Source organism: Piliocolobus tephrosceles, chromosome 7 (genome assembly GCF_002776525.5).
Source record: "Piliocolobus tephrosceles isolate RC106 chromosome 7, ASM277652v3, whole genome shotgun sequence".
Lineage (NCBI taxonomy): Eukaryota > Metazoa > Chordata > Mammalia > Primates > Cercopithecidae > Piliocolobus > Piliocolobus tephrosceles.
The window spans coordinates 98,466,133-98,481,913 of record NC_045440.1 but is presented as its reverse complement, the minus strand read 5'-3'; the positions used below and the strand labels follow the sequence as shown (position 1 = coordinate 98,481,913).

General features: G+C 39.1%; 1 protein-coding gene across 6 annotated transcripts in view; it reads right to left on the bottom strand.

The window, feature by feature from the left end:
- Positions 1 to 15,781, bottom strand: part of MTDH (metadherin) — an 81,812-nt gene that overhangs the window by 29,497 nt on the left and 36,534 nt on the right. The window contains exons 3-8 of one of the 6 annotated variants that reach the window (XM_023183959.2): positions 14,741 to 14,825; positions 13,849 to 14,025; positions 12,367 to 12,432; positions 10,252 to 10,488; positions 4,574 to 4,663; positions 979 to 1,077 (exon numbers count right to left, since the gene is read on the bottom strand). In XM_023183959.2, coding sequence (XP_023039727.1) covers positions 979 to 1,077; positions 4,574 to 4,663; positions 10,252 to 10,488; positions 12,367 to 12,432; positions 13,849 to 14,025; positions 14,741 to 14,825 — 754 coding nt within the window. The remainder of the gene's footprint in view (positions 1 to 978; positions 1,078 to 4,573; positions 4,664 to 10,251; positions 10,489 to 12,366; positions 12,433 to 13,848; positions 14,026 to 14,740; positions 14,826 to 15,781) is intronic. The other 5 variants (XM_023183960.2, XM_023183961.2, XM_026454925.1 and 2 more) reach the window with 5 other exon arrangements.

The window sequence follows — 15,781 nt, the reverse complement described above, 5'->3', positions numbered from 1 at the left end:
GGTCCTGAGTGTATAAAAGAGTACTAGTCCCCACTTTCAGAGGGTTCTTTACTTGGAGAAGCAAAACATATGCTTAAAAATGGTGGAAAACCCCACAGGGAACATATAAGTGCTAACAGTAGAAAACAGTAAATAGTAAAAAAGGATGTGAAATAAAAATTCAGAGAAAGTAAATTTTGAGATTTAGGTTTTTTTTTTTTTGAGACGGAGTCTTGCTCTGTCGCCCAGGCTGGAGTGCAGTGGCTGGATCTCAGCTCACTGCAAGCTCCGCCTCCCGGGTTCACGCCATTCTCCTGCCTCAGCCTCCCAAGTAGCTGGGACTATAGGCGCCCGCCACCTCGCCCGGCTAGTTTTTTTTGTATTTTTTAGTAGAGACGGGGTTTCACCGTGTTAGCCAGGATGGTCTCGATCTCCTGACCTCGTGATCCGCCCGTCTCGGCCTCCCAAAGTGCTGGGATTACAGGCTTGAGCCACCGCACCCGGCCATTTTTTTTTTTTTTTTAAATGAAGACGGCATGAACTTTCTGAACATACAAACCATATTCTTCCTTTCTAAAATGAGTTTTCCTTTAACTAAACTGTTGGCAACTGGGTTAGGAAAGTAGTTTTCCACCAGCACAAAAATGTGTGTACACTTCACAAATACAAAGCCATTCCTGTATATTGAAGTCAGTCTATTATACTACCTAGGAGGAGAAACAGACATTCATTTAAAACAAAAAATTTAAAAACTAGAAATACTACAGAGCAACTAGAAGAAAACTTTATGTTTAAATATTGCCTCAATTATGAAAATTCAGTTTTAATTCTACAGGTATTCAATAATCAGGTTTCAAGTAGCACATTTGGTATTAAATTATATTCTTATGACCTTTAAAGGTGAGAAATTAGAATTAAAATTAAAACATAAAGCATGAAATCAGGGTGCTAGAAAGAAAATTCTGCAAAAAATAACTGATAATTTTTAAAAGGACATACTTAACCCAGACCATTCATCATCGATATAGGGTTGATTACGGCTAACATCCCACTGATAATCAGAAGTGGTAGACTGAGAAACTGGCTCAGCAGTAGACCCTTAAATGAAAAACGAATGCAATAAAATTAAAAATGGAATTTCCTAATGATGTTTCATAACAATAGTTCTATACTTTGACACGGAGACTTTATTTTTAAAATTTCTCCTAAAAGGAAAAATTCAGACATTAGAAAAAGAGTTAAGTTAAAAGGAAAAGTAGAATTGAGGGTAATTTTAAATTAACTATGATAATCACTTGATCAAATTCAATGATCAGAAATTTATGTTTTCCCTAGCACCAATCCATTACATTTTGTGTTTTGTATTATACGTCAACTCGTTACCTACAATTTTCTTTTCTTTTTTTTTTTTGAGACAGGATCTTACTCTTTCACTCAGGCTGAAGTGCAGTGGCATGATCATGGCTCACTGCAGCCTCAACCTCGCAGGCTCAAGAGATCCTCCTACCTCAGCATCCCAGGCAGGTGGAACCACAGGCTTGTACCACCATGCTGGGCTTTTTTTATTTTTTCTTTTTTTGAGACAGAGTCCCGCTTTGTTGCCAAGGCTGGAGCGTAGTGGCACAGTCTTGGCTCACTGCAATCTCTGCCTCCTCGGCTCAAGCAATCCACCTACCTCAGCCTCCCAAGTAGTAGCGACTACAGGCACACATTACCATACCCAGCTAATTTTTGTATTTTTTGTAGAGATGGGGTTTTACCACATTGCCCAGGCTGGTCTTGAACTCTTAGGCTTAAGTGATCCTCCTGCCTTGGCCTCCCAAAGTGCTGGGATTACAGGCATAAGCCACCACGCCTGGTTTCCTGGCTTATTTTTTAATTTTTTTTTGTAGAGAGAGGGTCTCCCTGTGTTGCCCAGGCTGGTCCTGAACTCCTGGCCTCCAGGGATCCTCTTCGACCTCCCAAAGTGCTGGGATTACAGGCATGAGCCACTGTGCCCTGCCTACAAATTTCAAGAAGTCAAAAAAAAGTTGTTTTTTCCTTCTTCTTAATGGAAAATAAAACACAATATAAATCTCTGCCATCGATCATTTTAGTCCTGGATGTTTCAGGGTTATGTATCCTCAGAACCCTGCAAGAGGGAACCAGAAAATGTCTGAGTTAGCTAGAATCTTTTGGCTAAGAAACATTAAAAAAATAGGTGGTTATCTAGAGAGGTGAGGCAGAGAGAAGCCAAAGAGACAAGAAGAGTTGCAGGAGGTCTAGAGACTAAGTTCAAGTGCATTTAAAGAAAACAAAACATATTTCATAAGTTTTGTCTGTTTTTGTTTTTTCTCAGGTGAGGGGAGTAGGTTGGGTGAGAGTGGGTTCACACAGTCTTTTAGGAACCTGATGAAAGCTGTGGTAGTCTACTGTCCAGAGCTTAACACAAAATTTTGCATATAGTTTTGGGGGCATATGAGTCCACTGATGCCAGGTCAAATCCCTTGCTTTATAGATATAAATTCATTTTAGGATGTAAATGTAAAGCAGTGGTTCTCCATCAGGCACTCGCGTGCACACGCATGCGTACACACACACACACACACACCCCTTTTGAATCGGAATTTACTTGTGTACTGGAGTCCTTAGATGACTCTGATATGTATTTTGGATTCAGAGCCACTATATAAAGAAATGGTTAGGAAGAAAAGATACTTGATTAGTATAAAAGTGTTACACACAATCACGTCCTCCTACCAGAGTCCTTACTAATTTATAAATTTCTTCTTGGTTACAGATGATCTTACCAGCAGCATTCCACTAATATATTATCTGCTTGATATATACTCTCTCTATATATATGTTTAATATGTATATTTTAATGTAAACTTTAACCAACAGAGTAACCCTATAAAATTCACATGTAATAAATATATTACCTGCTTAGAAGCAGTACTGTAACACTGGTGCTATTCCTTTAGCAGCTCACACTGCTTTCTCTGCATATATGAAGGGAATAGCATGTGTGTTGTACAGAGTCATCAAATGAGGAAGCAATAAACTTGTACCTCTGGAACTGAAACGTGGTCTATGAGATCAGAGTTTAGCAAACTATGACCCACAGACCAAATCCAACCATCAGGTTTTTATATGGCCCATGAGCCAAGAATAGTTCTTACATTTTTAAATGGTTAAAAAAAAAGTCAGGCCAGGCGCGGTGGCTCACGCCTGTAATCCCAGCACTTTGGGAGGCTGAGGCAGGCAGATCATGAGGTGAAGAGATGGAGACCATCCTGGCTAATATGGTAAAACCCTGTCTCTACTAAAAATACAAAAAATTAGCCGGGTATGGTGGTGTGTGCCTGTAGTACCAGATACTTGGGAGGCTGAGGCAGGAGAATCGTTTGAACCAGGGAGCCGGAGGTTGCAGTGAGCTGAGATTGCGCCATTGCACTCCAGCCTGGTGACAGAGTGAGACTCTGTCTCAAAAGGAAAAAAAAAAAAAAAATCAAAATAATAATATTTTATAACCAGACAGTCATTTGCTTAATGTCTCAGGTTGCTTTCCTGTTACAATGGCAGGGTTGAGTAACTGCAACAGAGGCTGCATGGCCCACAATGCCTAAAATGTTTACCATCTGTCCCTGTATACAAAAAGTTTGCTGATCCCCTTTCTAAGTTAGTGATTCCAGACACTGTGGAACTGCAAAATTAGTAAACTGGGTCCACAAATTCCAAACTAAACAATGTCTCCCATAACATACACACACACACATATATCTATGTTTTAAGACAGAGTCTATCACCCAGTCTGAAGTGCAGTGGAGCACTCACGACTCATTGCTCATTGTAGCTTCAACCTCCCAGACCAATGCGATCCTCCCACCACAGCCTCCTGAGTAGCTGGGACCACAGATAAACACCACCATGCCTGGCTAAGTTTTTTTAAAAAAATTATGTAGTGATGTAGTTGCCCAGGCTGGTCTTGGAACTCCTAGGCTCAAGTGATCTTCCCACCTCAGCCTCCCTATGTGCTGGGATTATAGATGTGAGCCACCACACCTGGCCTCCCATATTTATGTAATATTTGTTAAATACATATAGCTTCTATATGATTAACAAAACATATATCCATTTAAGTAATACAGCATTAACAGTAGTTTATTAGTAATCATGTATTTTATACATCAACAGATACTTGAGAGTTATTATGTGGGAATCCATAACCTGAAAGGGTTAGTTTTAAACTCATGATGAGTAACGGTGAACAGAAGTAAAATGTCAAATTTTTACTAAAAGTATGGTAGGACTACCTTAGCAACAGAAGAATATGAACTTGAAGGGAAGGCCTTTCGTGTGTATTTGTCTGTGTGCCAATGCACTGTCAGTGATCTCAAGCTACAGAATCCTTACTCCCCTAGAGAGAGGAATTAAGCCATTTGCACATAAGAATTTAGGTCTTCTCTTCTTGTTGTAAAGGCCTCTCTGCCACTTTATAATACCTGCTGTTTATATTGATAGCAGTACTTGATGTTGATTAGCTCTTCAAATAGCAAGCACTAAAATTAAACAAATGTTTTTGTTAGCTGAACAAAAGACTGTTTTCACATACCAGAAACAGCAGAGTTAAGTGTGAGAGATGCAAAAGAAGCAGAATTCTGTTCAGAGGTATTCATTCCCCTATCCACACTAGACCAAGCAGCTGTTAAAATAAAAAACATCACTTGGAACCTTCAATTTGCAATCAGATTTGAAAGATATGTAAAGATTTAAAACTATGAGAATATTTAAAGATAATCTTAGAAATGAGAATCACTTAATATAGCAATAGCTACTATTTACTGAATATTTATTATGTAGCTGGGCCCCTTACACCAACCACTTCTAATCCTTACAGCAACTTTGCTAGGCAGTTTTGGAGCAATTAAGTGACTTGCTAATAGCTAGAAAACAGAGGAGCCACGAATGCAACTGAAGTCAATTCCCAAAGCCTATGCTCTTTTCCACTGTACCAAGCTGCATTATTATCTATCATAATTAAGCAGCTACTTTGGGATAGCACTGAACTTGGTACTTGACTTCCATTACAACAAATCCTCACAATTAGATAAGTATGAGGTTCATACAGGTTAAATAACTAGCCTGAATGTCCATAAAAGCTATCACATAGAAGAATAGAGATTTATACCTAATAGATCTGTCTGAACCAGTCCCTGTTCATTCCTCTATACCATGCTACTTTCTCAATATTTTCAAGACATTTCTTTCTTATTTTGAAGAACGTAAACCTCCATGAGATGAGTCACATCTGTCTCTTTTCAGTGACCCATTACAAACCTAATTTAATATAGTTCCCTTTCAATTTCAATAAAGGTCTTAGTCTATCTAGGCAGGAACTCTTAATTTGCTTTTTAATATTATCTGTAACAACATTAAGCAAATACCATCTAATTTATGTCCTAATTATGAAATGCTATATAGTTTTTATAAGTAAATTGTAGCTGAGTGGAGTGGCTCACGCCTGTAATCCCAGCATTTTCTGGGGCCGAGGCGGGCCCATTATGAGGTCAGGAGTTCAAGACCAGCCTGGCCAACATGGTGAGACCCCATCTCTACTAAAAATACAAAAATTAGCTGGGCATGGTGGCACGTGCCTGTAATCCCAGTTACTGAGGCGGAGGTTGCAGTGAGCCAAGATCGTGCCAAGATCGTGCACTCCAGACTGGGTGACAGAGCAAGCCTCTATCTAAAAGAAAAAAAAAATTGCAAATTGTAAATATCCCAAAAGGTCACACAGTTCCTAACATTACTCCATAAAATTCAACCATTTCTTTTACCAAATATGAAAGGATGCTTCACAGCATAGAAATTAATGCTTTCTTCTTTGCTGAAAATGAGAGTGGGAATTTTTTTCTTTTTGAGATGGAGTCTTGCTCTGTTGCCCAGGCTGGAGTGCAGTGGCACGACCTTGGCTCACTGCAATCTCCGCCTCCCGGGTTTAAGCAATAGTCCTGTCTCAGCCTCCCGAGTAGCTGGGATTACAGGCATGTGCCACCATGCCCAGCGAATTTTTTGTATTTTAGTAGAGAAAAGGTTTCACCATGCTGCCCAGGCTGGTCTTGAACTCCTGGGCTCAGGTGATCTCCCCGCCTCAGCCCTGCAAAGTGCCAGGATTACAGACATGAGCCACCACACTCAGGCAAGGGAATGTCTCTTTCAAACAAGTTTTGATACTTCTACACAATTTTTCAATATAATGGGGAGGAAGGGAGAGCAAGCTTAAGAACAATATAATTAAATGATCTAGAGTTTCATTTTTAAGGGTGTTAGCTTTAAAAGAGAGGGGCCGGGGTTGGCGGCTCACGCCTATAATCCCAGCACTTTGGGAGGCCGAGGCAGGTTGATCACCTGGGGCTAAGAGTTTGAGACCAGCCTGACCAACATGGAGAAACCCCGTCTCTACTAAAAATTAGCCAGGCGTGGTGGAGCATGCCTGTAATCCTAGCTACTCAGGAGGCTGAGGCAGGAGAATTGCTTGAACCTGGAAGGCAGAGGTTGTGGTGAGTCGAGACTGCACCATTGCACTACAGCATAGGCAACAAGAGCGAAACTCCATCTCCAAAAAAAAAGAAGAAATATTTTTCTAGTTACATACTAATAAGTTTCTAGTGTCTATTGCTCCCTCAAATTGGAAGAGATAAAAATATCTGCAATAAGCACAAGAGAAAAAATTGTATGTTTAATGCACAAGAAAGTATAACTAGATTTAAAAAATAAAACAGTAGGCAGACATGGTGGCCCATATCTGTAATCCCAGCACTTTGAGAAGCCGAGGCAGGTGGATCACTTGAGCCCAAGAGTTTGAGACCAGCTAGGGCAACATGGCAAAACTGCGTCTCTGCAAAAAATATGAAAATTAGCCGGGTGTGGTGGCACATGCCTGTGGTCCCAGCTACTAAGGAGGCTAAGGCGGCAAGATCATTTGAGCCCTGGAAGTCGAGGCTGCAGTGAGCAATAATCACACCACTGCACTCCAGCCTGGACAACAGAGTGAGACCCTTTCTCAAAAAATTAAAAACAAAACAAAACAAAAAAAACACAAAGAGCTCATTAGACAAATGGGAAAATGACACAGACAGACAATTCATAAAAGAAATAAAGATGACCAAGAAAGGGCCGGGTATGGTGGCTCATGCCTGTCATCCCAGCACTTTGGGAGGCCAAGATGGGCGGATCATGAGGTCAGGAGTTCGAGAACAGCCTGGCCAACATGGTGAAACCCTGCCTCTACCAAAAGTACAAAAATTAGCCGGTTGTCGTGACAGGCCCCTGTAATCCCGGCTACTCAGGATGCTGAGGCAGGAGAACCACTTGAACCTGAGAGATGCAGGTTGCAGTGAGCTGAGATTGTGCTGCACTCCAGCCTGGGCGACAGAGCGAGACTCCGTCTCAAACAAAAAAACAAACAAAAAAATAAATGACCAAGAAAGTTATGGAAAAATTTTCAATCTCATTAGTGATTCTAAGAAGTTAACCAAAATAATTTATGTACATTTTGCTTATCGAATTAGAAAAGGCGAGAAAAAAAAAATCCCCAACCTTGGTAAGTATATGATAAATGGGCACTTGCACTGATGCTTTGAGTATAAATTAGAACAACTCTCTTAGAAAATACTTAGGCACTGGCCGGGCGCGGTGGCTCAAGCCTGTAATCCCAGCACTTTGGGAGGCCGAGACGGGCGGATCACGAGGTCAGGAGATCGAGACCATCCTGGCTAACACAGTGAAACCCCATCTCTACTAAAAAATACAAAAAACTAGCCGGGCGAGGTGGCGGGAGCCTGTAGTCCCAGCTACTCGGAAGGCTGAGGCAGGAGAATGGCGTGAACCCGGGAGGCGGAGCTTGTAGTGAGCTGAGATCCAGCCACTGCACTCCAGCCTGGGCCACAGAGCGATACTCCGTCTCAAAAAAAAAAAAAAAAAAAAGAAAATACTTAGGCACTATGTAGTAGAGCATCACAAACATTTATATTCCCTTTAATCCAATATCATTCACAAGACTCTGTCCTTAAGAAATAACTGCCGGCCGGGCGCGGTGGCTCAAGCCTGTAATCCCAGCACTTTGGGAGGCCGAGACGGGCGGATCACGAGGTCAGGAGATCGAGACCATCCTGGCTAACATGGCGAAACCCCGTCTCTACTAAAAATACAAAAAAAAACTAGCCGGGCGACATGGCGGGCGCCTGTAGTCCCAGCTACTCGGGAGGCTGAGGCCGGAGAATGGCGTGAACCCAGGAGTCGGAGCTTGCAGTGAGCTGAGATCCAGCCACTGCACTCCAGCCTGGGCGGCAGAGCGAGACACTGTCTCAAAAAAAAAAAAATAAATAAATAAATAAATAAATAACTGCCAAACATGGCCAGGTGTGGTGGCTCACACCTGTAATCCCAACACTTTGGGAGGCTGGGGCAGGAAGATCACTTGAGGTCAAGAGTTCGAGACCAGTCTGGCCAACATGGTGAAACCCCATCTCTACTAAAAAAATACAAAAATTAGCCGGGTGTGGTGGTGTGCGCCTGTAATCCCAGCTACTCGGGTGGCTGAGGCACGAGAAATGCAAATGCTGGACTCAGGAGGCAGAGGTTGTAGTAAGCTGAAATCATGCCACTGCACTCCAGCCTGGGTAACAGAGCGAGACTCCATCTTAAAAACAACAGCAAAAAAATCCCAAATATATTCAGTAAAACATTATCTACAACGGGTTAAAAAAAGGAAAATTGGCTGGGTGTGGTGGCTCACGCCTATAATCCTAACACTTTAGGAGGCGAGGTGGGCGGATCATTTGAGGACAGGAGTTTGAAACCAGCCTGGGCAACATGGTGAAACCCCATCTCTACTAAAAATACAAAAAAAAATTATCTTGGTGTGGTGGCATACGTCTGTAATCCCAGTTACTTGGGAGGTTGAGGCAGCAGAATTGCTTGAACCCAGGAGGCAGAGGGTGGTGTGAGCCAAGATCACGCCATTGCACTCTAGTGTGGCAGCGACAAAGCGAGACTCCATCTCAAATAAATAAATAAATAAATAAATAAATAAATAAATAAATAAATAAAATACTTCTTGAATAATATGGGAATAGTTAAGTAAATTATGCTAACATTATAGGGCCATTAAATGTACTTACAAAAAGTAAGGAAAATGTTCATGTTACAATGTTACGTGGGGACTAGGGAAGACATAAACATGCACATTCAATTTGAGTTACATCAAAAACAAAAATACTAAAGCAAAACTATAGGCCGGGCACAATGGCTCACGCTTGTAATCCCAGCACTCTGGGAGGTCGAGGCTGGCAGATCACCTGAGGTCAGGAGTTCAAGATCAGCCTGGCCAACATGGCAAAACCCTGTCCCTACTAAAAATAGAAAAATTAGCCAGGTATGGTGATGCATGTCTATAATCCCAGCTACCTGGGAGGCTGAGGTAGTAGAATCGCTTGAACCCGGGAGGTGGAGGTTGCAGTGAGCTGAGATCGCACGACTGCACTCCAGCCTGGGAGACGGAGCGAGACTCCATTAAAAAAACAAACAAACAAAAAACAGCAACAACAAAAAACACTATACACAGTTGCAGACAGGCGAAAGGGAGGGAGAAGAAATATAAACAACAGTGGTTGTCACTAGGTGGCACAGTGAGAACTGTGGGATTTTCCTTATCATTTTGCAGTTTCCCACGTGTAATGTGGATTTCTTTTCTATAATACACACACAGACAGACAGACACACACATGAAAATTAACTTGCTTTTAACTTGATGGCTCTCAACAGAAATAAGCTTCTCAACTATTGGTCTTTATATTAAAATCCAGAGGAAAATTTAATTATAAATGGGCACTTTGCAGACTGTAAAATACTCTGTAAGTGGATGTTATCAACTATACTTCCATTTACTATTTTTATTTAGACTCAACAGAATTGTTGAAATTAATCAAAAAGTCTACTTACACATTACACGTATCCCATCACTAAGAATATATAATTACACCAGTTAGCTACGTTGATAATCAAATGTGATAAAGTATGTGAAAGCACTATGCAAAGAGTAAATGATAAATGTTATTTACTTATTTAGTTCCCACCTTCCTCTACAAAAAGGATGTGAGATGAGTTAATTATTACTATTATTTCTGCAGAGCAGTACTTATTTTTCTATTCATAGTTTTTCCTATTTCTGAAAAATTAAAAAATGTACAAGATTAGTAATTTAAAATAAATTTTTCTAACACTTCTTACCAATGCCAGAAAATATTGAACGGTCACTCCAACTCCTTCCCCAGTCTTTTCCATTTGCATTAGCATCTCCAGTGTCTTGACTCCAGGCAGATGGCTCAGTTTTCCTCTTTCCTGCAGAAGCAGGTGAAACGGAGTTCCACTTCTCCTCACCTGCACTGATCTGTGAGGAGAGTTTTACAGACTTGTCATTCCAGCCTCCTCCATTGACAGTGAGGTTTTCATTCAATCCTGAAGAAACTTAAAGAAAAGAAAATGAAGATTAAAAAACAGGTACATGACTTCTTAAAACTGGGATATTTTCACATTTCTATGATTGCTTGACTTACATTTATCACTCACTTCCCCTACTATCCTTTGATCACCAAGGATTGCCTTTTTAATTTAAAAACAGGAGGCTTGAACATAACATATATACTAACAAAGTTGTCAACAGCAGAATGACCTGCTCGAAGGAAGTACAACAGAGCAAACAGGAAAATGACACATATTCTGAATACTCACCCACTAAGAATATGAAGACATCTCCTTAGTTACATGTTCTTTCCTTAATTATTTATGTATATTACATTATGTCTCGAGCAACAATTCTAAAACCTGGCTGCACATTAATATTAACCGAAAAATTAATTAACAATAGACTGTGGAGCCTCAGCTCATACCAATTAAAATCAGAATCTTTGTGGTGGAGCCCACATATCATTATGTATGTATAGTGTATGTATGTACACATACACGAATACACATAAGTGTGTGTACAGATAAGTACATGTTTCTTTTTACATATATGTGTGTACGTGTTGTTTTTTAAAGCTTCCTGGATAACTAATGTGTAGCCAGGGTTGAGAACCATGAGCATGAAGGAAGCTGACAGTGCTAAGAACAAGCACTGAAAAGCCTGAAATGAGGCTGGGCGCGGTGGCTCATGCCTGTAATCCCAGCACTTTGGGAGGCTGGGGGCAGGCAGATGACCTGAGGTCAGGAGTTCGAGACTAGCCCGGCCAATGTGGTGAAACCCTGCCTCTACTAAAAACACAAAAATTAGCCAGGCGTGGTGGCAAGTGCCTGTAATCCCAGCTACTCACGAGGCTGAGGCAGAAATGTTTGAATCCAGGAGGCGGAGGTTGCAGTGAGCCGAGATAGTGCCACTGCGCTCCAGCCTGGGCAACAAGCAAAATTCTGTCTCAAAAAAAAAAAAAAAAAAAAAAAAAAGAAAAAAAAGAAGCCTGATGCCTGTAATCCCAGCACATTGGGAGGCCGAGGTGTGTGGATCACCTGAGGTCAGGAGTTCGAGACCAGCCTAGCCAACATGGTGAAACTCCGTCTCTCCTAAAAAATACAAAAATTAGCCAGGTGTGGTGGCGGGTGCCTGCAATCCCAGCTACTCAGAAGGTTGAGGCAGGAGAATCGCTTGCACCCGGGAGGTGGAGACTGCAGTGAGCCAAGACCACGCCATTACACTCCAGCCCGGGCAACAAGGGCAAAACTTCATCTCCAAAAAAAATAAAAATGCCTGAAATGAGAAGGTGCTTTTTTCATTTCCAAATTTATTTTACTACAACACTTTTGTTTTCAGGTCAGGTGTAACATTCTACTTAATTCAATCTTTATCATAAATGAGTAAATAAAACATTTTCTATTTATAAAACAATGAAAAACTTTAGACTATAGTCCATTCATTGTGAAAATATTTGAACTGTCAAGGAAGCAGTTAAAACATTATAGGAACTAAGGCTTTTTTTTTTTTTAAACATACAAGCATCAAGTATTTTATCCAATATATGCTATATTAAACCCAAGCCCAACAAAAATCTTTCTTCTCTGCTGACTTAGTAGTGATATAAACAAGATTCAAAATTGCATATAAGTGACTACTGAATGTTTTTATATATGGGGGAAAAAAGACTAGAACATACCAAAGATTGTTAGAAGTGGGAGTGATTTTTCTTTTTATTTATTTTCCAAAATCTCTGGACTGTGATTATGTTACTTTATTAATTAAAAATCATTTTAAGACTTTTTTCTTTCCTTCTGTGTCATTCATGTGAGGAAAGAGATATGTATATAAATTTCTATTTTGATGGGCCTTCAATTTAAGTTATATGTAATTTCTCTCACCCTGAAGTGTAGAATCTCCTTTTCCAGATTTAAAGTTGCTAACTTGAACATTTAGATGAGAATCACCTGGTTAAAATAGAAATAAAATTTATTTAATACTAAATAGGCCACTATGCACATTAAATTAGGAGTAACACATAAATTAATTTTTACTTATTATCTATTATAAATTGCTCCTTCAAGTGCTAAATTCTTCTACTGGAAAAAAGTCAAAAAAGTTCCTTGGTGGTAAGGAATTGAGTTTTCTGGTTACCATATTCTTAGTCAACTAAAATGCCAATAAAGAACCTGGAAAACTGCCTACGTACAGACAGAGTTTGCTATTCTATAACAGTTATCAAGATTATTTTAAGTAGGAACTGGAGTATTGGGCTCTGTAATTGGATTCAACTTTGCCACCTCTCAACAACACCAGCTGCCTTTTCAACAATCCTGGAAGCAAACACATCAACTTATGAAGAACTGTGCCAGTATTTGGGACCAGGACTTAGGAAATATGGCAAGAGGTGAGAATACACATTATAACACAAAAATACTATTTCTCTGACACTAAAAAGCATAATGATCACAATGTTTAAAAAAACCAGCATGACATTGGATTGTGCAAGGATGGCATGCACAAGACAGTGAAAAAGAATCAACAAAAATACTAAAGCATAGCTAATGTGTAACAGTGAAAATGGGTAAGTAGAAGTCATTGCTGTACCATGGCAATAAATTCCACCAAGTTATCAAGCAAAAAATAAAAGGTAACAAGGCTAAGAAAATGGCCTGGAAACAACTGAGGTGTGGGGAGGTGGGAAGGTCATTAACAAAAAGACAAGGAAGATACGCCAATGCTTTCAAGCAAATTGAACAGTATCACTTTGCAGACTGGTGTCTCCAGGGTAAAAATGATGGTAATGTAAAGAGCGGGCTACCAAGAAGCCACCAGTATTGGATAGTATGAACATATGAAATATCAATACTTGAGAGAAAGAACATTAGCTCAATCTTTGAAGTTGTGGTCTAGCTCTATCAAACATCTATGACATTCTCAAAAAGCTGGGGTGATAAGAAATCCAGACACAACCTGCACTAACCAGAACATGCATGATTCATCTTGGAATGAAAGCTTTCAACATGCAAAATGGTGATAAATCATTTCATTTAATAAATGTCTTATCCACTCTAAGGAACGGAGATGCAAGAGAGTTGGGGCAAAGTGATACACACTAGAAAAGTGGCAACATCATTTTCTCATATGACTCAAGGCAGAAAGGCAAATTTTAATTTAATAGGCCATTCATTAGCCAACATGTAACAACACTGCTGGTATTCGGTAAACCGATACACGGTTCACAATACTCTCATGAAGAAGGGTATATCAGCACAATGATGTTAGCATTCAAAATAGTCAGATTTTGACATAATGATATTTTGTACATCCGAATAAAAGGAGTTTGATTTGATGTACCACTGTCTTATGTTCCACTAATATACCTTTATTCTTCTTGGAACCAACAGGAAATGATGCGGTTGTAAGTTGCTCGGTGGTAACTGTGATGGTATTTTCTATCCCAGGGATAGTTGAATCCAATGAACCAGAATCAGTCAGCACCTTATCACGTTTACGTTGCTGTCGTTTCTCTCTGTGACTAATTTTAGTTTCCCAGGCTCCTGACACAGCCCCAGAAAAAAAATGTTATTCAGTAAGGGGAAGACAAAAAAGTTGTAGTTTTGGGGGAGAAAATGGGGTGGAGCACATAAAATATCATGATAAATTTAGATGTTAAGCTAAAACCAAGAGTGTTGATTATATTAACTCATCCTAAGACTGTGTTCTAATTTCATTATGTTGTTTTAGGCAACTGCTATTATTTATTCTGGTAAATTTTATCAAATCTGTCATCTATGGTTTAGAAAAAGTGACATATATAAGTCATCTTGTCTATCTTTTTTTATCTTGCTAGGTAGAAGTGATAGGAGAGTATTATATATAATCACTAATATATGGGTTTATTAGGTGATGATAATAAATGACTTCTAATGAATTTTGTACAAAGTCTTTCAGGAATGGTATATTTAAGAACCATGTGGGGAAAACAAACAAACAAACCATAATTCCAGGAGACAAAGACAAGATGAATGACTTTTTAATTGCTCAAAATACTGAACTTGACTTTAAATTTCAAGGCAGTTCTCTTCAGAAAAAGCACTACTGGATCCTTAACAAAAGTGTTTCCTAACAGTGTCACAGCTCTATATATTAAGGTCTACAGTAATAAAAAAAGAGCTAAATACAAAATAAAGTAAAACAAATGCAGTTTTTATATAATACACTTTGATAAAAAAGGATTAAAAAATTTTCTAGTCCTTTCCCTTGCTCAAGTACCTTCATCAACTTCCTTTCCATCATGGCGTGAACTGTTTTGCACTGCTTTAGCATCTGACTTTGATTTCTTCTTATTTTTCTTTGACTGAAAGTAAAATAGAATGTTACTTAATATTTCATTATATTTTTGGTAAGTAGGAGTCAGTAAAATACATAATGAAATGTATGATGCTGACAACTAAAAAAATTTTAATGTTTTATTTAAAAAACTTAACATATTAAGTGGCAATAATAATCATATGAGGTTACCATTGAGTGAGTGGTTACTATGTGTTAAGTATTCTGTACTCATTTCCTTATGTATTCCTTAAAAGAAACTTGCTGGACAAGGTATTAGCCCCATTTTAGAGATGAGGAAATGAAAACTCACAGATGTTAAATATTAACTAAATTGTACCACATCACAATGTTAGTAAACTAAGTCATAATAGGAACTAGGTCTGTCTGGCTCCAAAGTCTGTGCCCTTCCACATCATGCTAATATAAGTTACATCATAAATAAGGTACTGTAATACGGTGTTTTCGAAGCAATAAAATTAAAACCTATTGCAACATGTTCAGATGAAAAATTATGTGGTGATTATTGTTTTTGGATTGCATGAAACAGATTGTTGCTATATTCTATGTATAACAAATTAATGGGTCAATTGTACATAGCAGGTACTATTTTTTCAGTTTCAAAGCAATGTTAAAATACCTAGGATTTGTATACAGATGTTTAATAATAGATAAAATACCTATACGCATACAAGCTATGGCTGTTTTCGAATGATCTTCCAATTCCCTTCTGCTAATATTGTTTTATCCTTTCAAAAGCTTGCTAAAAACGAAGTAAGCCATAATTTCTGTATTTAGATAAGTGCTTCCAAAAGAGAATTAACATTTATACAATAGTATTTTTTTACTTTGTATTCACTTATTTAGCTATTTATTGACATCAGCTATGTTTATGTATTACCGCACACTCTTTTTTTTTTTTTTCCTGAGACGGAGTCTTGCTCTGTCACCCAGGTTGGAGTGCAGTGGCGCGATCTCAGCTTA